Source organism: Watersipora subatra, chromosome 3, assembly GCF_963576615.1.
Source record: "Watersipora subatra chromosome 3, tzWatSuba1.1, whole genome shotgun sequence".
Lineage (NCBI taxonomy): Eukaryota > Metazoa > Bryozoa > Gymnolaemata > Cheilostomatida > Watersiporidae > Watersipora > Watersipora subatra.
Genome location: NC_088710.1, coordinates 9,754,383 through 9,776,296, shown reverse-complemented (window position 1 = coordinate 9,776,296; position 21,914 = coordinate 9,754,383). Strand labels below are relative to the sequence as shown.

The following is a 21,914-nucleotide window of genomic DNA, read 5'->3' as shown; positions in this document are numbered from 1 at the left end:
CTTTCATTCCTATAACTTTGTTGCTATAACTGAGCAGATGAACGACTGACAGACGACAGACAAACACTGAGATTTATATATATGGATTGGCTTAGTAGCCACTATTAGCCAAGAGAGCATAACTCTGGCGCAAAGTTAACAGCTCATATTTATGAAAGTTAATTTATGTTTGTTCTAAATTAACCTTATGCCCTTTTAACAGTCTGTGTATGCAAATGAAAATAGAACTTTGTTAGTTCGATGTTGCCATGTGTTTTATTATATTCCAAAATATTAAAATCAAGCTAAGAACTTTTGCCATAGTATTTTTTGACTGAAAAAGGCAGATTACTTGCGACAAACATGAAATACATCAAATTGGTTTTGTTCTAATTATATTTACAAAGTTTCTAGTGTTGAGGAACGGTATAATCTGTAACAGAGTTACCACATGATTAACTCTATGGTAACTCTGTAGCATAAGGTACAAAACCATTACTACATACACATCTGAGTACCAAACTCGGCTGAACAAATGCTCTTAATTAGTGAAGTACTCACATAAACATCTGTAAGGTATAATACTTGACTTGCAGAAGAAGCCATAGTGCGATGGTTAGGACACTGGCTTATGACAATAGGTCAGTCATTCGGGTCACATAAGGACCATTGGTGGTGTTCGGAAGGGCATCTAGCCACAATTCTTCCTTTGCCAAATCTCATCGGGTTGTCGGCGAATAAACCAGCTCCTCCATCCTGTGCTCTAGTGTAGATGAGGAGGGTGACTAAAAACCCTGCAGGACTAAAAACAAAGTCTGACACAGGGTGGAGAAGCTTCTCTGCGAGCCAATAATCAGCTAGCTAAAGATGGTAGAATTGTAGAATTGGTAGATTCCAAGTAAAAAACATCCAACAGAAGACGATGCCAAACCACTGTTGAAACCTGCCTAGATTTTGGCTGCCACAAATTTTTGTAAGCAAATTGGTTTTCGATTCATCAAAACTGTTTTATTAACTGACCTTTTTTCTCTCATCATGGTGTTTCTCATACATGAGTAATCACGTTACTATGGTGATAAAAGTGCAAATGTGATAAAAATATAACAAACACGATATTTGTTTTCTAATTTTAGTTCCCTAAACATTTAGTTTTTTGATGAATTAAAATGTTTTTTGAAGTAAATTTAGGCTAGTTAAATTGTAATTCTCTAAAAAAAATCAAATTATTCAAGCCTGCTTTTAATGTAGCTTATTGACTATGAATTTTGAATTAAAAAATCAAAACAATGTTTTTTGAGATTACTAACATGTTCTATTGATTTGTAATTAAAATTATGAATTGATTAAATTTTTTTCTGTCAATTATTGAGTTTTATGTCTATTGACAGCTGACTGAAATAAAGCAGAAGTACCAAGAACTGGAAAGGAAGCTGAAGGCAGATAGACAACGTATTAAGGTACAGCTGGCTGAATACATGGAAGGAACGGTGATGAGCAAATGGAACTTCCAAACAAATTCAAGGAACAGAGTGGAGGCTAAATACAAACACGGTCATGAGGTTGGTTTACTAAGTTTGGTTTAGTCAAGTCCTGTTTGCTAATCTCAGATTGCAATTTAAAGTATTAGCCTGCGCTCTCTCAACTTCTCTCACATTCACCCTCTCTCTTTTTCACCCTCTCTCAGCCATCCTCCCTCACCCACCCTCATCCTCTCTCCTCCTCTCTCTCCTTCTTCTTCTTTCTCACTCTCTCCCACCCTCTTTCTCCTCTCTCACTCTCTCGCCCCTCTCTCACCCTCTCTCCCACTCTTTTACTTTTTTTCAGTCTCCCTCCCCTTCTCACACTTTCTATTGCTTACAGTTACCCTGTTATCTTGCAACATATTAAAAGAGGGTTGTCTACCCACACCTGTTGGTATATGTAACATGAAAAAGCTGTCGAGTTGGTATTAGAGCACTGTATGGAAAAAGCAATGTCACCAACAGAGCATGAAAGGACCCAATACGGTTCCCTTACGCTTCCAGCAGCATTACTTTCTCTTTACATTTCTCTGACATAAACTATGCGTAGGTGAGAAACACACCACTAAAGTTGTGTTGTTTGTAATTAGTTTAAAATGAACATTTTAAAATTCTTGTTGCTTCATATTTTAATAAAGTTGGATATTTGTAGTTTTTACAGTCTACTCCATTTTTATATAACAAAGTCAGGAGTAGGTAACATCAGCAAAAGTATAAAGTAGCCATTTTGAACCCCTAACATCTTTGACTACACTTTGACTACGCATCTTTCTCTATACACTACACTGGTTGGTACAAAATAAATCTTTCTTATAAAGGTCGATGTAGTGACAGCCTATAAGGAGCTGTATCACCAAATGGAAAAATTCAGGAGAGAGCAACTACCGACATTGAATTTACGCCACATGCCTGAGGTAGAGAGGAAAGGTAGCCATGTCTAAATATCAGTATTGGCCTTGTTCATGCTGTTCACTGCTGGTCATGATAACACATTTTCTTTCTATCATATATTTACAGACAAAAATAGAGATATTGAAGTCAGCATGACTTACAGCTCCATGGAAATTAAAAATAAGCAAGTGGTGATAACTCCTGCACATCCAAAATCACTGTCTTTTTTAAAGACTGTCCGGCTAGAGAACTGTGTCGAAAATGTCAATCAGTACAAGGGAAGTCTTTATGTAAAAATGGATAAGTCTGTTGCTAGGGTAGATGACTCTGGGGTAGTTGCTTCCGTAACTAGTCTTTTTAACTCTGTGTTAGATGTGGTAATCCACAAAGACAGTATATATGCTTTGACCAGTTGCAAGACTTATGGAGTTACTTCTACCCATGAAGTTCGATCACATAATTTGTTAACTGGAAAGACATCTAGGTGGGAACTTTCTCACAGTTCTTACAAAACAATGACTCTAGTGGCTGACCAACTGCTTTTTTCTGATGGGAGCTACCTACATCCAACTCTAACTCTTTACTCTCTTCAAGGAACCGTAATGAAACGTTTCGATAAATCATGGAGATTATCAGTGAAAATTCTTATGGCTGCAGGTAACACTTCTGTAGTTGCATTTGACCCTGGTTTTCATGAGCTGATCAGAATAGATTTAGCTACTGAAGAAGTCATGTGGAGAAAGAAGGAGGCAGAGCTACCAGCCATCACTTGCTATGGGAGAGGACATGCTCTTTTAGCTAATAGTGGAGAGAAGCTGAGAGTACTTAACTTGGAGACAGGTTGGTTAGCTTAAGTACGTACCTGGTTACGGGTACAATTTAGTTAGTGCTTATTCTATCTGGATAGAGTCGTATACAATGTATATGAAACTATTAATCTCAATAACCAGATGTGGATTTGATTGATTTATACTGTAATCAAACATGTCAGACGTGATTAGTTTATGTGGGATGATATGTGAATATTCGAGGTTAGTGGGTGTGTGCAGTGCATGACCTGCGCAAAAAGTTAAGGTCAAAGATCCTTAAAAGATTAAAAAAAGCAAAGGTGACAAAGAGATTACGAAGAGGGCATACCTACTTCTTTCTGTGTTGTAATTTTTTGCTGTTTTCTAATTCATCCGTAACTGGAACTTTAAAGGTTATCAGCTAGTTATATATATATAACTACATTATATATGTATCTATAACTTATATACATGTGTATAACTAGAATAACTTACCATAGTCTCGTAGTTTGTTACTACGAGACTATGGTAAGTTTGCTGGTGGACAAGGAGCTGTAATATATAGGAGGCTAGTGAAATTAGGTACAGCGGGGCTCAAGAGAGTCAAATCAGGCCTAAGAAGCTGGTTAGTCAACCATTTATATAGTAACTGAAATCATAAACAAATGGTCCACTTCCTTTCTATAATAACTGAATCTGCTTGACCTTTGCCATTAGTAGATGTAATCTACTGACAACTTCTACTTATTTTAGGAGTTGTGGTTCATGAGTTTGGTGAGCTGGATAAAGGTCGCAAGTGTATCCATTGTGAGGAAGACACTTTGGCTGTAGCGAGTCAAGATGGTACAACAGTGATGACTTATAAGCTAAGTTTTAGCCTGTGTGTGCCTATGCACACAACGACTCAGATGCCCTTTGTTCCTGATTTCGATGACCTTGGTCCAACTAAGGCTCAATTATATAGCTGCCCGACGTCCGTCAGTGAGCGTGTAAAGGCTACCAAAAAATCATTACCAGAATCCAAAGGAATCGATCGATTTATGAAGAAGCCATATTTTGAGTAAGACTTGTTTCATCGCGGAATGATAACTCCAGCTTCTACAGCTGGTTACAGCTTTCAAGACACTAAATGCACAAAATCTTTTTGCACTTCTGCTTGACAGAGTCTGTCAGTTTATATATTTTTAAATTATCAGAGATGCTGTAACTGAGTATTTGATTACTTGCTACTTGCTCTCCTAGCTAGATATAATGTGCTTCGCTATAATCTATAGTTATATATATAAGTTATAGTTATATATATAAGCTATAGTTAATATATATATATATATAATTTATATAGATAATCAGTAAAAAAAATCATATTAAATAGATAAATATGTTATGCTCTAGATAGTTTTGTTCATAAGTCACTGGATTGATATTGAATATTACGCAATATGTTGCTTTTTAGATTTCTTTTTGCTTTACTGCCTTTTAGATGTTCAAAAATAAATGGCACAGCAGATAAATCATCTGCATGTATGATTTTGAAAACTATCAAGCATTTTTTCAGTCATATTGAAGTAGGTGATTGCCAATTGTATAAAATGTGCAATTATAGCATCTGTTCAAACAATACACAATGCCTAAAAAATTAGCTCTTAATAAACAGGTGTGAATGACAAACCTTTTGTTGAACAGAAATTGTGTTGCCCTCTAGCAAACTGTCAAATAGTAAGTCAAAAACCTACTAGACTCTCATCCAATCACCTTACTTACGTGAAAAACGCTAATATTTAATTTCAGAAGTATTCCCAATAACGACTCATATAGTTGAAGATATAAAGTATTTATTTGCATTACGGTTTTGAACTTTTTGGAAATTGATAGAGACTTTGGCAACAAGCCAGCAGACTGCAAATACAAAACTTACAGGCATCTGTAAAAAGCACAATGGTGAATGATGACTTAACTGGAGAAGGTAATAAAGCTATCATCACTGAGTCACAACTTTAAAGGGTTAAACCACAACCTTGGAAGCAGAGACCGAAGAAGGAAACTCCTCTCTAATAGTGGGAAACTAGAGAAGTGGGCAGTCTTAAGCTAATGACATCAGAAGCTTGTTATGAATAAAGACTCGAGTACAATATTAGCATCTAAAGACTAAGCGATGATCGGACAGATTTGATCCGAATCTCGGCCAGTCAAAAAATTTCAAAATTTGTTTATTGGCTGCTGACTAAAGTCGTACTGTAAAATAGGCAGCGTTGTACTTATTCTTCTTGCTGCTTATTCTTCAGCTTTAAAAATCAATTCATATCAAATCCGTTCAGATCAAATTCTCAGTTTAACTTTCATGCACAGAAAGAGCTCAGGTTCACTTGTCAACTGTAGATATAATTTATATTTTTTCTGTAATGCAGTTATAGTGGCAATGTCGATGTCTTGTCTGCAGAGATGCAAATTTGATCGCAACAGAAATCAGCCACAATCTGATAGCTCTAGGAGACTAACTGTCTTGTAAATTTACAGCTTACTCTCCCCAAAGATTACATGCAGCCACAATATTTTGCAAACAAAGTACAAAACATTGACCTTCAGGGTAAAAATAATGCTAAATTCTTTACAGTCAGTGAAAGGATCTGAAGTTAATAAAGTAAGATAGGGAGGAAAGCAAAAACCTTTACTATAATAAGAGCCATGTCTGTCCTTAGCCAAGCATAGCGGTTAGGAAAAAAGCTTCATACAAGAGTCGACCTCGGATGGACTTGCAGCTAGGCACATATTATCTGCTCTACTTGACTACTTTGCCATACTTTGGAATAACTGTGAAGATGCTTATTACGCCTGACGATATCTCACAGCGCAGGGAACTGCCAGTATACTAGTATTAACATTATATACACCATCAAGAACATTGGAAACAAACTAGTTTTAGTACTTTTGAAGAAATCAGTTGACATGGCAGTGAGATGCCAGAAAGATGACAAAATATGAGCTGGAACTATATTAAAATAATATTATATAAAGGCCAACAAATCTGGAGCTATTGTTGTCAATTGATAGTGGATATCTGATGTATAAAACAAGAATTGTCATACCTTGTTCTCCATAGAGTCATGCTGAGAATGAAACTACTTAATAGAATGAACATACATGTAGATATCACTGAGACTTATACACTGATTTGCTATCTGTAATGAATGTAAAAGCATATTGAATTATCCACCTCTGAAGGATACCAAGAATACCTTGTAATGGGTACGCATGGACCTAGCAATTAAGTTGATGAGAACCAGCTGGTGTTTATTGGCGCCTATACAAAGTTTCTATGTATAGGCACTACCAGCACAGTATTAACTATTCAAAAATTGTTTTGCTCAATACCCTCATTTTTAGTGCCAGATGATAAAATCATGTTCACTTGTGTGGAATCCCAAGAATGATTCTAAAATCTGAAAATTATCCTTGTGATAGAAGTACCATATCAACAGCCTTAAGTTGGGCTGCCACAAAACTTGTTCAATCATATGGAAACATCAATAATCTGCTCTCTAATCCAAGTTTTTTTTTCTAATCCATTCAGAATTTCTTTGATGTAATGTCCGTTGTGTTTTGTTTGCTCTCTGCTAAGAAGATGGTTCAGAACCCAGATTAACCTGTACTGTGATAGCCAGTTCATGTTGCTCAGAACAAACAGATGTAGGAAAACAGAATTACCAAGTTAAAGCTTCATCACTCAGTAGGAGCCTTGCTCTTGGTTGGAATATAAACAGGATGAAATACTCAAGTGGGTGAAACCTGTTGGTGTTCATGTATTTGGCAGCAGATATCAGGATTTAAATCACAGTTTAAAAAACTCATTTGAGAAAGAGATCTGACACAGCTCAGCTCTGGGAAGCTACCGCTGATGACGGCGAATCGCTTACAAAAAGTTCAAATACAGTCAAACATGGATAACTCGGCCACGGATAGCTCGAAAACATGGTTAATTCGAACAGTTTCTTTGGTCCGTTCCCACGTAATGATAAATTGCTATAGAAAACTCGAACTCAACACTGTTAATTCGAACTGTTTTTTTGCCCAACGGCTACCGAAACGGTTGTTATCGCTTTAGAAAATCACTTTATTCAAAGCCATAGAGGTAAACCTCATATTTTCATAATTCATAAGCGTTGTTATTACCACCATCGGCAAAATAATTTTGTCAACGACTTTTCTAAAGGTTTGGTCAAATTTGATTTATACTGCTATACGATTAATAGCACGGGCTTGCCGGGTCACGCGCGCAAGGATATTCGCCACGCGCATACAAAACAAAAACAGCATGTTGTTTTGTATGTGCGTGGCGAAAATCCTTGAGTGCGTGACCCGGCTAGCCCGTGACGAATAGTTTTCCGACGTTGATTCCGTGTTGAATCAACGTCGGAATGTTGAATGTTTAAAACGTCTTAAAATTGTTTTTATTAAACGTATACGTTGTCTTAGCTAAAAAAAACTATTCATCGTTTGACATAAACACAGAATACGTGTGTACATTCAATAAGTATCCATTCAAAAAGCGTGAGTGATATACAATGTACCGTTAAACCTCATAAAACTTTTAATTGAACTGCCTCGGAGTGTTGCTCTTAACGAATCCCAGGTAAAGTAAGGGATTTTTCTTTGGTAACTTTTTCTTGAAGTTGCATAAACTTCAAGAAAAGTCGGCAAAATTGATCGTGGGTAAAATGCTCAAAAGAAAAAGATGTCTTTTCTTTTGAGCATTTCAACAACGATCAAGTTTTGCCAATGTCAATCTAAAAAAACGTCCTGGCAATAACATCACCTCAAACAACAAACCAATCTCAAGTGATAGAAAAATCTCTATACTTTTTGATAAAAACGTTTTAAACTTTACATTAGAAGCATTTAATTTGAAACAAGCCATTTGTGCTTTTGATTTATATTATAGTTTGCATATGCACATGTATCTACTAATAAATAAGTAAATACATGGACTTGTGACAGTGCTCTGATAACTTGAACGCTCTGATAATTCGAACACTTTTGCTCGGTCCCGTGAAGTTCGAGTTATCCATGTTTGACTGTACTTGGAAAGATGTTCTAGAGCAGCAAGTATCACCTGTTGTATGATTGAGGTGTTGGAGCCCAGGTTACATTGACAACTGAAGTCATAGCAGTTACGAGTGGTCATCACTGTTGCAACCAGTTGATGATATCAAGGGGATTAGTATTATATATAGTAGTATATGAGTGAGTGCGGAGGGAGAAACGCCTTTCTACAAACATTACAAACAAGCAAGTGTAATTATACAGCTTCCTGCACCAATAGAATGTTATAACACTAAATAACTAAGATTATACTAACCGATAATCCTATACACTTGAAACCCAAATACAGTCAAACATGGATAACTCGAACTTCACGGGACCGAGCAAAAGTGTTCGAATTATCAGAGCGTTCAAGTTATCAGAGCACTGTCACAAGTCCATGTATTTACTTATTTATTAGTAGATACTTGTACATATGCAAACTATAATATAAATCAAAAGCACAAATGGCTTGTTTCAAATTAAATGCTTCTAATGTAAAGTTTAAAACGTTTTTATCAAAAAGTATAGAGATTTTTCTATCACTTGAGATTGGTTTGTTGTTTGAGGTGATGTTATTGCCAGGGCGTTTTTTTAGATTGACATTGGCAAAACTTGATCGTTGTTGAAATGCTCAAAAGAAAAGACATCTTTTTCTTTTGAGCGTTTTACCCACGATCAATTTTGCCGACTTTTCTTGAAGTTTATGCAACTTCAAGAAAAAGTTACCAAAGAAAAATCCCTTACTTTACCTGGGATTCGTTAAGAGCAACACTCCGAGGCAGTTCAATTAAAAGTTTTACGAGGTTTAACGGTACATTGTATATCACTCACGCTTTTTGAATGGATACTTATTGAATGTACACACGTATTCTGTGTTTATGTCAAACGATGAATAGTTTTTTTTAGCTAAGACAACGTATACGTTTAATAAAAACAATTTTAAGACGTTTTAAACATTCAACATTCCGACGTTGATTCAACACGGAATCAACGTCGGAAAACTATTCGTCACGGGCTAGCCGGGTCACGCACTCAAGGATTTTCGCCACGCACATACAAAACAACATGCTGTTTTTGTTTTGTATGCGCGTGGCGAATATCCTTGCGCGCGTGACCCGGCAAGCCCGTGCTATTAATCGTATAGCAGTATAAATCAAATTTGACCAAACCTTTAGAAAAGTCGTTGACAAAATTATTTTGCCGATGGTGGTAATAACAACGCTTATGAATTATGAAAATATGAGGTTTACCTCTATGGCTTTGAATAAAGTGATTTTCTAAAGCGATAACAACCGTTTCGGTAGCCGTTGGGCAAAAAAACAGTTCGAATTAACAGTGTTGAGTTCGAGTTTTCTATAGCAATTTATCATTACGTGGGAACGGACCAAAGAAACTGTTCGAATTAACCATGTTTTCGAGCTATCCGTGGCCGAGTTATCCATGTTTGACTGTACTTGCTAAGGTATTCCATTCAAGTGTTTTACCTTAAACCATAATAAAACAATTCCAGAATACAAGATGATGGTGAATATACCAATAGATATTCCTATACACTGAAATGGCCACAAACACACCTGCAAGTAAGATGATAACATCAACCTAGCAGTGAGAAACTAGGATATAGTAGTAAAGTGCTTTTGCAAATACTGTGGCAGAGCAATAAACTTAATCATGGTTTTCTTCAATTCTGTAATTCTGTAATTCTAAGCTTTTAGAAGAGAAGCTTTGTAGCTCTTTACTTTGCCTTAGAAAACTCACCAAGTGTGTACTTATATACACAAGAGATGTTTTGTATCTTGAGCTCCTGCATTACAGCAAGAATACGACACCAAAACTCTAAAAGGGTGATAACATGGAATGGAGTTATCCTACCTCTCACTCTCCTCATCCTTACACTTTTCTCCCTACAACTTTTCTTACGATATCGAGATTAAACAGTCAAACAATTCCGTTTTGTAGTGTATAAACTGAGCAAAACTGAGAAAGTCTCATTTGAATAAAACTAATTTAAAACGATCTGTGAGCTCAAGTAAAGATAACTCCAAGATAGTTGCTGCATCGTCAGATTTTATGGAAGTGGATTATGTGGAAGAAGGTACTTGTATAAATATTTAGTTCTACTCATCATGGGTCATCCCAGTTGTTAATTGTATTGCTTTAATAGCTACATATAGCCTACAAGTACACGAATACAAAAATTAGGAGTTGTCGTGTCTTGACATATCACTGTTATTCCCATTCCAGTCGTCTTTAAGAAAGAATGTAATAGACACCAGAGCAGACCGGACTTAACTTTAAAAAGCGTAAACTTGAACTACTAAAATAAGTAAGTGCTTAATAGAGGATAATAACTAATAAGGCAGTAGCTTTTATCGTACCAAACTCTAAGTAGAATCTTAGGCTATATAAATAAACATAACGCTGTAACATTTAATTGTAATTAAGTAAAGCATAAAGTTGGACCAATTCTATTTGTAGTTTTTTTAGTTTTAATTTAATTATCAAGATTTAATGAACTTAAAAACTAATGCTGCTTGTATGGCACTTTATTGTAAACCAGATTCATTCTAGGACTAAATATACTGTGACACTCAGCACATGGGATTTGACACCAGAGCAATTGTGGCTGGATGCCCTTTCTAACACCACCAATGGTCTTTCTGTGATTCAAACCACTAACATTCTGCTTATATGCCAGCGGACTAGCCACTGAACTACGGCTGCTCTATTATAAGCTAAAGTGGGCTGATACAGTGTGCATGCTACAGATATTCACTACCCTCTACATAGTGTATATACATGTAGATAATATGTGCATTACTAGTAATTCATAACATTGTCTATGTTCCAACTTGTTAGTCGATGCTTATCTAAGAAAGACTGAGATCTTAACCATCTATATTAACAAATCACACCCTATCATTGTTTTCTGTCTGTTAGTCCGCATAAAAACTATGCGTTTCCACACTTTTTGGCAGATTTTATCCAAACTTTACAAACATCATTATGCTTATGCATTTTGCCAAGGCAATAAAACTATATGTTTGCAAAATTTCCTTTGGTTGTTGAGAACCAGAATTTTAAACACCCACATGTGGACTCTCTGATTAAAAAGGAATGAAATTGCGGGCATCTCCAGGCTTAATGCTAGCTACTTATGAAAGTAGATTACCTGTTATTATATTCTATCAATGCTCCAAACATAAACATATAATCACAGGCTACATAGGCTATATATATTTTCTGTCAATACTTTTAGATTAAACTGTATCTCATAGGTCATAGGTAGCCTTGGTTCCGTGGCATTGTCTTATATTCTTTTATGAAACCCTTGAAGGTAATTGCAGTAATCTAAGCTAGCCTGATCCGCTGTTCAAGATCTCAGCTTTTAAACACGGATGAAATAAGAATAGGCTATTTAACTTGGCACTTGAACAAGGTAATAAATAATTGCCAGTGTTATTTTATATTATTGACAAATGGAACAAAGCGCAGAGGCAACCTCTAATCAATGTATATTATTGATGGGTTGGTTATGAATATATTGAATGTACAGAGGCGCACAATGCTCGTCAGTTGAGTTCTCATTGTATCCGAGGGAGTGGTTTAGTTACGTATTGTCTTCTATAAAGGGTTATAGAAATACTGCCTAGTGCAGTGCATTCATTTCACGGTTACGCAGCAGCGTCTGTCGCCTACTAGTGCTCGATAGGCAACTTCATCTACGCTTGTCGCTAGTGGTAGTAGGAACATATAGTATCTGTACAGATGGTAAGTAAATGCTCTGTCTTAAGATATGTGGTAGATTAAGGCTATTTGGGATAGGAGCAAGACTAAATCTCTAGTTTGCAAAAATGCTTTAAGTTTTTTAGAATAAAAGGAAAAAAGAAATGTGTCATAGCTACTTAAAGCTTTGCAAGTTATAGGAAATGATGTGAACAAGGAATAAAGCTTGTGAATCATTAGCTATCTATATAGTAACTCATTCACAGTGTAGCAACAGTAAAAAGAGCATCTTTTATGCATTTTTATTATCTTTTAGCTAGTCAAATTTGCTGTTATTATAAGGAAATTGTGAAGTGCATAGCAGAGATGCAGAGAAGCGTTAACTTGAAACCAGAGAACAAAGCATGAAACTCTATTTCCAAAATTTTCACATAACTACGCTAAGCAAAACATCGTATTTAAGTTTTTTAGTGATTTAAAGAGCTCCTTGTCACCGGCATGTTGCAGCCATTTTGAATTTGGCTCGTCAAAAACCTTTTTTGATTTCTTCTTACTCATAGATGTTTTCCGATATAAAATACGATTTTGGAGCTGCGTTGCAGAGCCAGAGTTGCTGAACTGGTTAGCTCATCTCTATAGATGTTAATTTCAACGAAATTTTTATTCAAACACATTCTGTATTTTTAACAGTTTTGCATAAGTGATTTGTGGCATTACCACGCTGCCAAACGGTCTAAACCCCATGCCTTCCTAAATAGAAAGCAATTATATACACACAAGGTTGCAGATTCTTCCATACTAGACGTTACACTGAAGTAGATATGCCTGATGTATTGAGACAAGCATTGTAAGACAAACATAAGCTGTATAGAGACTGCCTTGAACAAACACTCAAGATATGGGCAGCTCTTGTGAGAACAATACACCATAAAATTACACTATACAGATCTTTCGCTTGATTTTGTACCTCATACATGTTTGAATGTTGAATAAAAGGCAAATCCCAGGGTTACTTTTTAAATTCAAAGCTTAACTGATGAGGTACAGGTACGAAGTCATGTAAATAGTTTTGTATGAGTCGCAAAGTTACGTTGTGTACTTTCTAATGGAGAGACTTTAGCTTCATCATGACATCTTATTAATACAGTTAAACAAATCAATGGTAAAGCATCAATTCAATCTTGTCATGGGATTTGTAAAGTCTGTACTAGCCATGACAGACGCTACTTGAGACTGTGTCCTGCTTGTTGTCACACCTACCAAGGAGAGATAAAAATCTTGTACTGTAATTACTTATGCGCTTTCCTTATCATGGAATTCTCAGAGTCAATAATTTCAGAGTAGCGCAATTTATTGTATTCTGTTTACGGTTACGTAAACTTGTATTTATATAAATTCTAGTAAGGAGAAGTTCACAAGCTCACAGCGGTGCATCAGCTCCAGTTTATTATGATTGTGGTATCACATGGAGAATTCCAAATTTTATTACTGTAACTTTCTAACACTTTGTATCAAAATACAAAATTATAATAATCAAAATACATATTGTCTCTTAAAATAAAGACATCGAGTTTTCTTTGAAAAGCTGAAAAAAAACAATGTTTATTTGCGTTTACTCAGAGGTTTATCCTTCAATGATTTTATTGATATCCAAAATAACGTTTTCAATATATGTATATCTAAATAAGCTAAAGATTTATTTTATGTTTTTGATAATATAAAATAATATGGTCTTAAAAATATCCAATTCCCAGATGGTGTCATGAGGTGTAGATGGCATAAGTTATGCTATATATTTGTACAATTGTGTCGATTCTATATCAGTTTACTGTGTATTATAGATCACAATAAATGCAAAATAGCTCAAGTATCCCGAATTAGCTAAAGTAGTGATTAAAATAGCTTCAGTTCTCTAATGTATAGGCGAAGTATCGGCAGGCATTGAATAAGCCCAACATTTCTTAATTGGTACAGCTAATAGCTCCTACAAATTCTTTGGTAGGTGCAGGCATATTCAGTCCAATGGCTATAGTTTATTGCTCATTAAAGTGCATTCACACCAGAACGAATTGTCGGAGTTGCATTTCCACTGCGCGAGTTGGAAGTGTTTCTTGTCTGGTTGAGATTTGAAAGACATTTTTACAAAGGTTTTACAGCAAGCCAACTCCGACTATACAAAACGGGTCACCTTTTATAGCCAATAAACTACTACATCGATATCCATTCCATTTGCTTGTATTTTTGGGGCTATTAATATTCCAAGATATGGTTGGTTAATTCCATGTTGCGCATCATCAATGGCAGCTGTCAAAAAAACATAGTATGCAGCACTTCACTGATCTTGGGTTGGCGACTGAGAAAAAACTATTTTTACAGCCATTTTTCGTTTTACACCAAGCAGAGATTGTCGGTGTGGAAGCAACTCCAACAAATCTTCCTGGCATAAACGACCTTCACTTATAGTTGGTTTCTAGATGGTTCTTGCTATTGGTCTCTCTCTCTCTCTCTCTAACCTTTTCTATAAAGTATAGTTTCATAGCTTAAGAATGTTTTGCAATAACAACTCACGCGCCAAATTTTCAAGTATGTATGCCATTATATTTTATGCTTTGTATGTGCTGGTAGAACAAAAAAATACTATGCAAAGAATGTGTAATGTTGAGATTGCAAACAAAATAATAGAACACACACCCCATGAGCCAAAGTAATGTATTGAGAAAGTGATGTTACAAGAGTGTGAATGGATCCAATATCGCTCCCTAATCCTTTTGATGACCTGGCTCTCTCTGTATTTGCTCTGACAAACTATGTTTGCTAAAGAAACGTGTCACTAATCAGAATCAAAACTAGCGTTTAAAATACACTTTGATTCATAGTTTGATAAAAGATAATGATTTTATTGATGTTATAAATTGCACCAGACTTAAAGAATGACAGAATGAGTTCTGTCAGCAAAAGTCTAAGGGGCTATATTGGGTCTATTTACGCTTCATTGGTGACATTGCTCTCACTGTTCGAGTGATTCTTAACCTTAGACTTTCTGTATAGAATTTCTATATAAAATTTTTCTAGCTTTTAAGCTTTGATTATTTCATGATTAGCTTTCAGCAGCTGTCATCTAACATGTTCATGACTTTTATCAACTGTTTTGCTGTCATCACGTGACCTCTGTGACCTATTGCTTTTTCTACCAATTTACAATTTTCAAACACGCTTCAGGCTGCCAAACCTGTCTGCTGCCCTGTCACCACACACCGAAAAATTTCACTAATTTCAAAAGTAAACAAAAAAAACATAAATGCAGTAGCCAGTCATAATTCTGATAAATTTTTATAAAAAAAAGTTTGTATAACAAACTTAATTGTTTATTAGTTACACCGCTTTGCATATCTATTTTCAGCTAGGAGTGTGAGAGCTGGCAGACAAGCGAATGAGAAACGCATAGATGATTGAAGGCATCAATCATGTCTTTGCATAGTAGAAAATCCTTAGGACAGCGTGAGAATGGTACGGAAGAGATAACGTACCCTCAAGAACAATTGGAACCTGAGGATGTCTCTGACATTATTGATAAGCTCAATATTGGCACGCTGCGCCGTGACCAACTCAAGGTGAGACTTCTAGAAATAGTAGCGGAAACAATTAAAATCTTTATTTGTAATCAAAGAAAGTTCTCCAATTTTGTATGTTTTAGCTATCTGTGATAAAAGTTGTAAAAGGTAATCATTAACCACTTGCTGGTTTTATAGTCCAACATACTAAAAATGTAGCACTCCAAGGCGACAATGGTCAGACAAATCCACACATTTATGGCTAAAGATACCATATATTAGCCATAAATGACCCTTGAAGAATGTAACTGAGTCAGTTTTATTGGAGTTGTATGATAAAATTCCAGTGTGGCATTATCAGGAAATTAAACCCATCCTTTCTACCTATAAACTATCATTTTAACTATTTGCAGTTTGGAGTTATTTTTCCTCGCTAAGTCAATTTTAGTTTCCTAATTGAGCTAGTTACTAGAGCATACAAAGACTGCAAAATACAATGAGATGGTGTGATTATATAAACAGAGTTTGCTTGCTTTGGCATTTACTAGAAAGTAAATACACTTTATCTTACATGAACTACCTCTATTAATAACTTTATGAAGCTTAATAAACTTTACAGAATTTTTGGCACAAAGTTTTCAACAAGCTTTCGAGTCTATCTTCTGGTTCTATTAGTATTAAGTCTAAGGACAGATTGGTCTCTTATCTGTCTTTTCATGTGACGCAAAGTGTTTTCCCTTGGCTTAAAACACAAACTGCAGTTCAATTTCTTCAGCATGTGCTGGTTGCAGATGTGTAGTTAGCCTTGGCTCCAAGTTATGTCAATTTAGTTTAATAAACAGAGACACAACGCAATGGAGCTCTCAGCACTCACAGTACAAGTTTAACCAAGCAGACGTCATGCTTGCAAAACAAACGTTGCTCTCATTCTCAGATAGATACTAACTTTATTTACACCGGTCAATACCCTTTAAGAAAATGATATCATGAGACAAAAACTAGAACAAAAATAGTAGAATAAATTAAATTGTGTGTATTGAAAGAAAAAGTTCTTTTTGCATAACGCTCTTTTATAGTGTAGATTGGCAAGGTGTGGCTATTTGTTATAAGATGTAGTGGTTTTTTCTGAAAAAGTAGGAATGTAATGGATGGTCAGTCGGATTGAAGTTACAATTTGAGTATTTTAGACAGCAAATATCTGAAAACACATTTAGCTCCTCTGCATTAAGGGTATTTATACGCTGATCATGACTGTCCATAACAGGTAGCATAACTCTAAAGCATAATTTAGAAAGCATTCTAATTTTTCTTTATCAGTCTTTGATACAATGAGATACCAGCTCGGAGCAGCGTAAGACAACATGTGCAATATACGAAAGGCCTGTTTGTTTTACACCTACCTTTTGAGCAGAATTAGAGCCCGAGTCGATACTCTAGTTTATGAGATAATAAAGTCGACATGGCTTGAGACCCATAAATGATTGTCCATTTGTACGCCCAGAAGCCTGACACTGTCAATATTTCTTTACTGCGGTTTAATCTAAAAATCGATTAGCCCTCATGGTGAGATATCATAATATTCGCTTTGCTATGCTATGCTGGTAGTAAGACGTAGTGAGAGCGTCACCTAGCTGTAAGAATGTCGTAAATGAAAACAACCACAAAAATTATGTCAATTCCAAAAATTCGTGATAAAATCAAAATTATTTTTTGGCTTACCAAAACTTTGCTATGACGCTCATCTGCAGACGCACAAGTTATATAAGCAACTTTTTGAGCACATGAATCACCTGCAGCAGTTGTCATAGACCAACATAAATAGCAAACTTTGAGTTGTACCTACTGCATCTCTGACAACTGTCAACTCAATAGTTTGTACAAAAATGGTCAGTGAGAGAGGATTTAAATTTTACGCGATTATGTTTTTGTCACTAAAGGTGTTTAATCACATACATTCCCTCATATTTCACCCCACCAATAACCTAGTTTTTAACAGGAAATGAACATGCTGAACATTATTTCCTTATTGCCAATGGCAAGGCCATCTAAGTTCTATTTTTTCAATTATGAAAGTAACCAAATTGTTCATGACTAAACACTGACATGGTTATGAGATTCTCTTACTAACTCGTATTACACTTAAGCTCCTTTTCAAATCTTGTCATTGTAAGTCTATATAGAGATGACAGCTTATCTCTCATCTAGTTATTTTTGCTCTTTCTCATTATGATTCGAGCCTTTGCTGCTGCAACAAAAAGCCAAAGCCAAGAAAGTCTGCCACGACTTCAAGCGAATCTCAATGCTTATGTGAACATGACCTATATTTTACTAGGTCAGTAGGTGTTAAGTATGTACGCTTGTAATCCAACCCATGAGGGTAGTTACACCGAATCCCTTATTGCTGTAAAGGTGCAGCATGCATGTCTAAAGTACGTGAACAATCCCTCAAAGATCATGTATGATGTCTGTTTAGTTTACTGCAAACGGAGGCTGTTTGAGGGCCCTAAGAGAATTGTTGCATATACGTTGGCTCTGTAGTCTTGGCTGGGCATACCTGAGTCCAGTGGTAAAAGAATGTCTGGAGGCCTGGAGACACGCAATGAGTTGCAGTGAGGGATTTAAAGTTAGATGTCCTTCCTGTCACTATCACTGGCCTATTTTCGGAGTTGAACCCGACTTGCCCTTTGCAGGACGGCAAACAAAGTAACAAATGACAACCTCTGACAAGTGACCATTTTAGACCTCTGATGATTTTATGCAAACCAATTTTAAAATATTCAAGTCAGTGGTTAGAGCAACTAGTAAGTTTTATTCAAGCTACCTAATTTATGTCTGTAGTTCTGTGTAAAAATGTACTATCAACCATATTTTACTTCAATATATCAATTTGACAACCATATACAATAAAAATGTTATATGCTTGTATAATAAAAATGCTTTATTTGCGCATTTAACAAAAAAATTCTACTTATTTGTATTGCAAACACCAAAGAAAATGTGATATTGATTTAGCAGTAAAACGCAGGATTCCATAGCTCAAGTTCATATGCCATCATTTTATTCTGTTTAATAAGAGGGAGAGGGCTGGGCTTTTTGTTTTTATATAAATACGAGGCTACATAATGAAATGAAATTTCCTTGTTATTTCATTCCAACCTTTAAACATATGCTCTATGAATCTTATGAAACTGTTTTTCTGATTTTCAAACAAGAGATGCTGGGACCTTTTTACATAACTTTTGTTTCTTTGTTGTATTAGCATATATTTCAAGGACCTGTAAATGAAAAAATTAGTTAACTTGTGAATGTATATATTTTATAACAAATACAACAAGAATACAAATGGAATTCACTATTTTTAAGTAAAACTAAACACTGTCCTGCAGCATGGTAAAGTGAAGGTGTGCATGTGTGGGGCTGACACTGTTTTTTTAAGATGTTGTAAACAAATAATTGGACTCTGAAAATTTTTATGCTAAGTTTCTCCTCATTTGATAATAAAATGACTCTGTCAATTTTGGTCTAGATGGAAATGCTTGGTAAGTCAATGAAAAGTATGTCAGTCAATCTATACGTAGCAATGTGTAACACCGACTATTGAAATATTGGCAGGCAGCAAGGATGATGGCAGAAGAAAAGCTTGAACAAGGAGAGATGGACGACGAAATGGAAGAGTATTACAAAAGTGGGGAGGCAGCAAAAAATGAGATTCACAGAACCAGTAGCAAGGTCAGCTCTATCAGTACCAGCAGCTACGCCAGTACACACAGTGAATCTTCTTCTGGCGATGCTCAGGTCAATGGTCCCTCCACCTCTGCTGCCAAACAATCAAAAACTGTTGAAACGCATGAAATGGGAGTCCAGACAACTCTCGAAAGAGGCAGCTCTAGATTAATTCGTTCTACAGAACACGCAGAGACTGAAGTGAAAGAAAAAGAACGTCGACCGAGTACCAAAAGTAAAGTAAAAAAGATTTTTCGTCGGAAATCCTCAAATGCTTCAGACGAGATAGAAATTCGCATTGAGGGAGAGCCGCCGCCCCCTAAACTCCCGCAAGGGTTCATAGTGAAGTACATGGGGAAACGACTTACAAAAGGCATGTGGGGATCTAAACATACTCGTGTCGTCGTAGAAGATGTCGTAGATTCTATCAGCAGAATGCCGAAAAGTGAAGACTTGCCGCTAGTAAACCTCGACGTCTACTACCAAGGGCTTGAAATGAGACCACACAGCAAGAACAAAATCAGAAGTTTTAAACCCGTTCAGATTCCGATACAATTCATATCATACGGAATCCAGGACACTGTATACCCTCGAGTATTCTGCTTCATAATGGTGAAAGAGATGTCTTCTCAAGAAAGGTCGCTAGAATGTCACGTGTATGCCTGTGACTCTAACAAAAATGCTAGACGCATCGCGAGTTGCCTAGCAACAGCATTTCAGGCTTATGCGAAACATTTGAAAGGAAGTGCTGCAAAATTTTCCGTGGATATACAAATGGACGCAGCCTCAGATAAAACATCTTTTGAGGTGTAAATTACTCATAGACTCAATTTCTACAGGGATATCGCTAGTAGGTGGACGGACAGGTAGCATTTTATTGCAAATCAGTCGCTAGATCCATCCAATACATTTATTTTTGTGCTAATGCTTCATCGCACTGGAATAGTTTTATAGTTTTGTATAAGCTTTTGTTAAACACGCTCTGGTCAACATTGCAAAGTATTGTGAGTTTATGTAACAATATATTCTGCTCACGTACCTTCTTCTCGGTGTTACTAAAGGTAGCAACAATTGTGCATCATAAATTCTTACACGTTTCAGGTAAAATAAATTATCCAGGGTTGTTCATGCTCAACAATAGTTAGGTGGGGAATAAACCTGTCAATTCGTTATACTTTAAATATAATTTTAAATATTTATTACGTAGAGCGGACAACTTCTCATAGCTTTTAAAGGTTACCACTGTCATGTATAAAAGGTAGATAAAACCATTCTTACAGATGAATACATTTGATAGACATATTTTAGGCTTTTAACTTTTTTGCTAACTCCTGCTAACCTTTTAATAGTGATAAGCTATTGGACAATTTATTTATTAGTGACAGGCTATTGGACAATTTGTTTAATGTGACCAGTTATTAGGCAGTTTGTTTAATAGTGATGAGCTATTGGACAGTTTGTTTATTAGTGATGGGCTATTGGACAATTTGTTTAATGTGACCAGTTATTGGGCAGTTTGTTTAATAGTGATGAGCTATTGGACAGTTTGTTTAATAGTGATAAGCTATTGGACAATTTATTTATTAGTGATGGGCTATTGGACAATTTGTTTAATGTGACCAGTTATTGGACAGTTTGTTTAATAGTGATGAGCTATTGGACAGTTTGTTTAATATTGATGAGCTATTGGACAGTTTGTTTAATAGTGATAAGCTATTGGACAATTTATTTATTAGTGATGGGCTATTGGACAATTTGTTTGATGTGATCAGTTATTGGACAGTCTGTTTAGTGGTGATGAGCTATTGGACAGCCTGTCTATTAGTGATGAACTTTCAGTCAATTTGATGAATTGCTACTTGCTGTTGACCAAGGGTACTGAGACACAAAACAAGCTGCCACCATGCCAATTACTTACCGGAGCACATACACATATGACTTATAAGTGTGTTGGTACATGCATTGCTAGTAAGTGTCCAATTGGCTTGACCAATAATACTTGACACACGATTTGGCACCAAGAATGTGTTGGGAGACACAGAGCAGCAGATAGTTCACGGAAAATAAAACATCAGAGTAATAACTCTGTCTATGCCAACACAGGAGAGGAAAACTCCACAAAAATAACAACAATTAAGAATTTAGTCTGCTATATTTACTATAAAGAATCAATAACGAAACTAAATTATTTGAGCAAGGTACTTGTGTAATTCAAAATCTAATAAAGAGAAAGCAACTCTAAATTTTCATAGCTTTCCTACGCAAGGGGAAAAGGCAAGTACTGTTCATTATAAACATTTCAGCTGCAGCTGCTACACTCTTGAGGAAACTGATTTTGGGTATCAATTGTAAGTATAATATTGATGTGAGTGAAAGGGAGGATGAGCTGACCTTTTGATAAGGTAATTGTATTAAGAATAGCAGACGGTCGCTGTTCTATCCAGCTACCATCACTTTTAGTTTACAAGCTAGAGTTTTCCATTTCTATAACTTTGCCATATGGATGTCACTGTGTTTTAAGCACCCACACGTTTTCGAATGCTTATTTTTATTAGATCTTAAAAGCGTAAGGCAGCAAAATAAAATAAAATAATTCTGTGACAGATTTACAGGCTTGTAAATTATTTTAGCGAACCGAATGTGTTGGCACCATTAAT

General features: G+C 35.8%; 1 protein-coding gene across 1 annotated transcript; it reads left to right on the top strand.

The window, feature by feature from the left end:
* The first annotated feature begins 11,894 nt into the window (after positions 1-11,894).
* Positions 11,895-20,295, top strand: LOC137391255 (uncharacterized). Its single transcript, XM_068077670.1, has 3 exons — positions 11,895-12,028; positions 15,384-15,594; positions 19,147-20,295. The coding sequence occupies exons 2-3, from the start codon at positions 15,448-15,450 to the stop codon at positions 20,068-20,070; spliced, it is 1,071 nt and encodes a 356-aa protein (XP_067933771.1). The 5' UTR covers positions 11,895-12,028; positions 15,384-15,447; the 3' UTR covers positions 20,071-20,295.
* Positions 20,296-21,914: the final 1,619 nt, after the last annotated feature.

What these genes read in the sequence shown, in the direction of transcription:
- LOC137391255 (XM_068077670.1), top strand. Translation starts at nt 15,448, where the DNA reads ATGTCTTTGCATAGTAGAAAATCCTTAGGACAGCGTGAGAATGGTACG. An exon ending in TGCGCCGTGACCAACTCAAG is followed by an intron (nt 15,595 to 19,146) that starts GTGAGACTTCTA and finishes AAATATTGGCAG; the next exon opens with GCAGCAAGGATGATGGCAGA.